General features: G+C 39.8%; 1 protein-coding gene across 11 annotated transcripts in view; it reads right to left on the reverse strand.

Annotated features, from left to right (window-relative positions):
- Reps2 (RALBP1 associated Eps domain containing 2) overlaps positions 1-3,717 on the reverse strand; it is a 229,181-nt gene that overhangs the window by 14,390 nt on the left and 211,074 nt on the right. For all 11 annotated transcript variants that reach the window (XM_029473672.1, XM_021152943.2, XM_029473675.1 and 8 more), the window contains one exon: positions 1,820-1,925. In XM_029473672.1, coding sequence (XP_029329532.1) covers positions 1,820-1,925 — 106 coding nt within the window. The remainder of the gene's footprint in view (positions 1-1,819; positions 1,926-3,717) is intronic.

The following is a 3,717-nucleotide window of genomic DNA, read 5'->3' on the forward strand; positions in this document are numbered from 1 at the left end:
GGTTCTATAAGAGAGCAGGCTGAGCAAGCCAGGGGAGGCAAGCCAGTAAAGAGCATCCCTCCATGGCCTCTGCATCAGCTCCTGCTTCCTGACCTGATTGAGTTCCAGTCCTGACTTCCTTGGTGATGAACAGCAATGTGGAAATGTTCGCCAAATAAACTCTTCCCTCCCCAACTTGCTTCTTGGTCATGATGTTTGTGCAGGAATAGAAACCCTGACTAAGACATAAGGAAAACCTGTAGAAAAAAAATGAACTCTCTGAGGAGGCTAGACTGTTCTGCACACACAGTAAGTTCCAGGATGAAGGGCTATGTCTCAAATAAATAGAAAAACTGAAATCTAGCCAACAATATATATGCTGAGATATTTAAAGAATATATACAGATGTTGGTAATGTATTTAAGTATATGTCGGAAGTAAACTGATGAATAGAGCTGATAGACAAACTGACACGTGCATAATAAAACAAATATAAGATACTGCTAGTGGCAGAGCAGAAGCAGTGGCTGTAAAAATATTCCAAATTTTCTATGTATTTAGATTTTCTGGAGTAAAAGATCTTGGTAGAGAAGTCAGGAATGGGAAGAGAGTAGAGTGCGCTGAAGCAGTACCATGGAGTAGAGTGCCAAGGAGGGACAGCACAGTATCTCAGTCGCAAGCACTGTCTCCATATCAGCATGCTGGTACATATGCATCAGCTCAGAGCTCAGGAGGATTCTGTGTTCTAGGCCATTCTGGGTTATGTATCAAGGATTTGTCTTTTAAAAAGACTGAAAAGTAATTTTAGAGAAAATGGTCATTTATGTAGATTCTTCTAAAAACTAGAGAGACAGAGAGAGAGAGAGACAGAGACAGAGACAGAGAGAGAGAGAAAGACAGAAAGAGAGAGATGAAGCAAAGCCCATAAGAGGAATGTGAGAAAGACAGTGGATGAGAATAATCTCTAAGATCACTAATGCTGGAGTATGCTTACATGTAGATTGAAAATGACCCAAACCATATCCCACCAAAATATGTTCAAATCCTCTCAGGACCTGTAAACATGATTTTTATATGCAAAGAGAATCATATGAGGTTGATATCGTGCTTGATTAAGTTGGGCCCTAATCCAATGACTGGTGTCCTTAATCAGAAAGGTACAATAAGAACACATTACAGACAAGACACAGGAAGAACGTTACATGACAGAGGAGACGGAGATTGGACCTTTATGTACAGGTCAAGGAATGTCAAGGATTGGCAGATAATACTTGGAGTTGGGAAGCAATAAACATGTCATCTCTGAACCTTTCAAAAATGTCAGGGCTCTGGTGACACATCGGCTTCAAATTCCAGAGCCAGGACAAAATACCTTACCATCTCATTTGTGCTATATGACTAGAGGAGAAATGATGAGAGAAACAGGTGAGAAAACCAGGGCTGATGCCCTTGAGAAAGTGAAATGGAAATTTCCAAGGTACCAGAAAAGGGGTTTACCCAGGCTGCCTACTTCCACAAAAGTGAGCATCATTCCTAGATGATCTATATATTTATGAACTTACCCAGAAGCTTTGGACAAGGAATACAGAGTTTGTAAGCAGCTTGATTTCCTTTTAACTCATACATGGTATGTAGCCTTTATATTGAAGTTACTAGTCCTAGTTTAATCATTCAAGAGCCAACCCTTGAAATGCAAATACACTTGGTCTTCAGCAGCCAAAAGAGCTTTGAGAACAAAAGCAGGTCTTAGTGAAAGGAATGGGGAGCTGATGGTCGAACCAAATCAGAACAAAACATCAGGGTAAAGTGAGGGGATCCAAATGGGAGCCGTACTCCTTACCTTCAGCTGCTGCTGCAGCTCACTGTTCAAGCGGGCCAGCACTGCATTGGCCTCCTTATTTTTGCGAATGGCAGTCTGAATAGCCTTCTTCTGCTTGGAAGACTGCCTGTAAAATAGTGCAAACATTTCTATGAAAAGAAACTCAGAGGTCTGGACCCTTTCTTGCAAGTCAGAACTCAGATTCATGAGAGGAGCTAAACTGACAAAGGTTAACATCCCAGGGCTCCAAAAATAACATCTCATGTTCTCAGGCCAGCAAGCCAGCAGGCAGGCAGGCCCATGCCAAAATGAAACAAATTTGTCAGGATGAATTATTTATACCTGAAGCCATTTCCCCATTTTATAACTTGAATAGAGACTGTGAATTGAACCTTTTCAAACATTTGTGTTCTAGTTATTCCAAGACTTTTTTTTTTTTTTTTTTTTTTGGTTTTTCGAGACAGGGTTTCTCTGTGTAGCCCTGGCTGTCCTGGAACTCACTCTGTAGACCAGGCTGGCNGCCCTGGCTGTCCTGGAACTCACTCTGTAGACCAGGCTGGCCTCGAACTCAGAGATCTGCCTGCCTCTGCCTCCTGAGTGCTGGAATTAAAGGCATGCACCACCACGCCCGGCTCCAAGACATTTTAATACACATTTTTCTGATAAGTCTTATTAGCCAAATGACCCTTTTGTATAGACATTAATGGAATCTACTTGAGTGGACAAGACTGGTGGAAAAGAGAGGAACTTTCTCTTAAGCAGAAATTTAGCAAGACTGCCTAATTCTCCTTTATTTCTTTATGAGAGGACATGTGAATTGGACTATATATTACAATATATCTGAAGCATGTGAAGAAAATGAAGAATGTTTTTGTACCAGCATGCCTTAGCTAAGTCAGTACTAACTTTAAAGAGTGGTTGTAAGTAGGGAGATCATGTGTTCCACTTGGGCCTATTAAAGTATCCATTTACACTGTTAGGCCCTAAGTCTTCTTAGTACCATATTGATCTTTTAAAACTGTCCATGGTGGGAATGATAAATCAACATGGTCATCACAAGTGTAACTTACAAACTCTTATTTCCCACAGCAAGAAACACAACAAAAAGGTGATTTGTACTCTTCTAGAAAAAACTACCATATTTTTAATCACTGGCAAACGGGTTCTAGTACTGCTCTACCCTACAGATAGGATGACTATCTCCTGAGGGATATTGCGCTAGCCACCCTGCTAATCGGTAGAAGATTAGTTCCTTCTGCAGAGAGTTTAAAGATTAATTGTTTCAGCCACATAGAGGCAGGGAAGAAGCTTCAAAAGTCGACTTTATTATAAAGCAGAAACTGCATTTACAGTTGTGTTCTGTGATTTAAACTCAGGCCCTCATGCTTGTACAGCCAAGTGCTTTACCCACTAAGCCATCTCCCTCACTTTTTAACAAAAGAATTTCATTAGCATATATTCACTGAGCAAAGTGAAAGGTTTCATAATGACATTTTCATTCAAATACATTTGTACTTTGGCCAATATTCATAACTCAATACCCTTTCTTATCCTGTTTATGACCACATTAGGTTCCATCTTCTTTACAAATGTTTTTACAAATGTTGCACATGTATGCATGTGTGTGTGCATGCACATGTGTGTGTGTGTGTGTGTGTGTGTGTGTGAAAGAGAGAGAGAGAGAGAGTTATCCAGGTTCCACATATAAAGTAAAATTTTAATTCATAACTTCTTTACCGAATGAATAATATATTCAAGAATATGATAAAAATAAATATTACAAAGTAAAATGTTGAGAACAACACCAACATAACAGAAACAAAATATAAATAGCATAAGAAGAAGACTTGAATTTTGATACAGGATCTATTCCTTTGCTTTACAACAAAGGAGCAACAAAGAGGAGAGGAGGGGAGGGG

Source organism: Mus caroli, chromosome X, assembly GCF_900094665.2.
Source record: "Mus caroli chromosome X, CAROLI_EIJ_v1.1, whole genome shotgun sequence".
In the NCBI taxonomy this organism is placed as follows: Eukaryota; Metazoa; Chordata; class Mammalia; order Rodentia; family Muridae; genus Mus; species Mus caroli.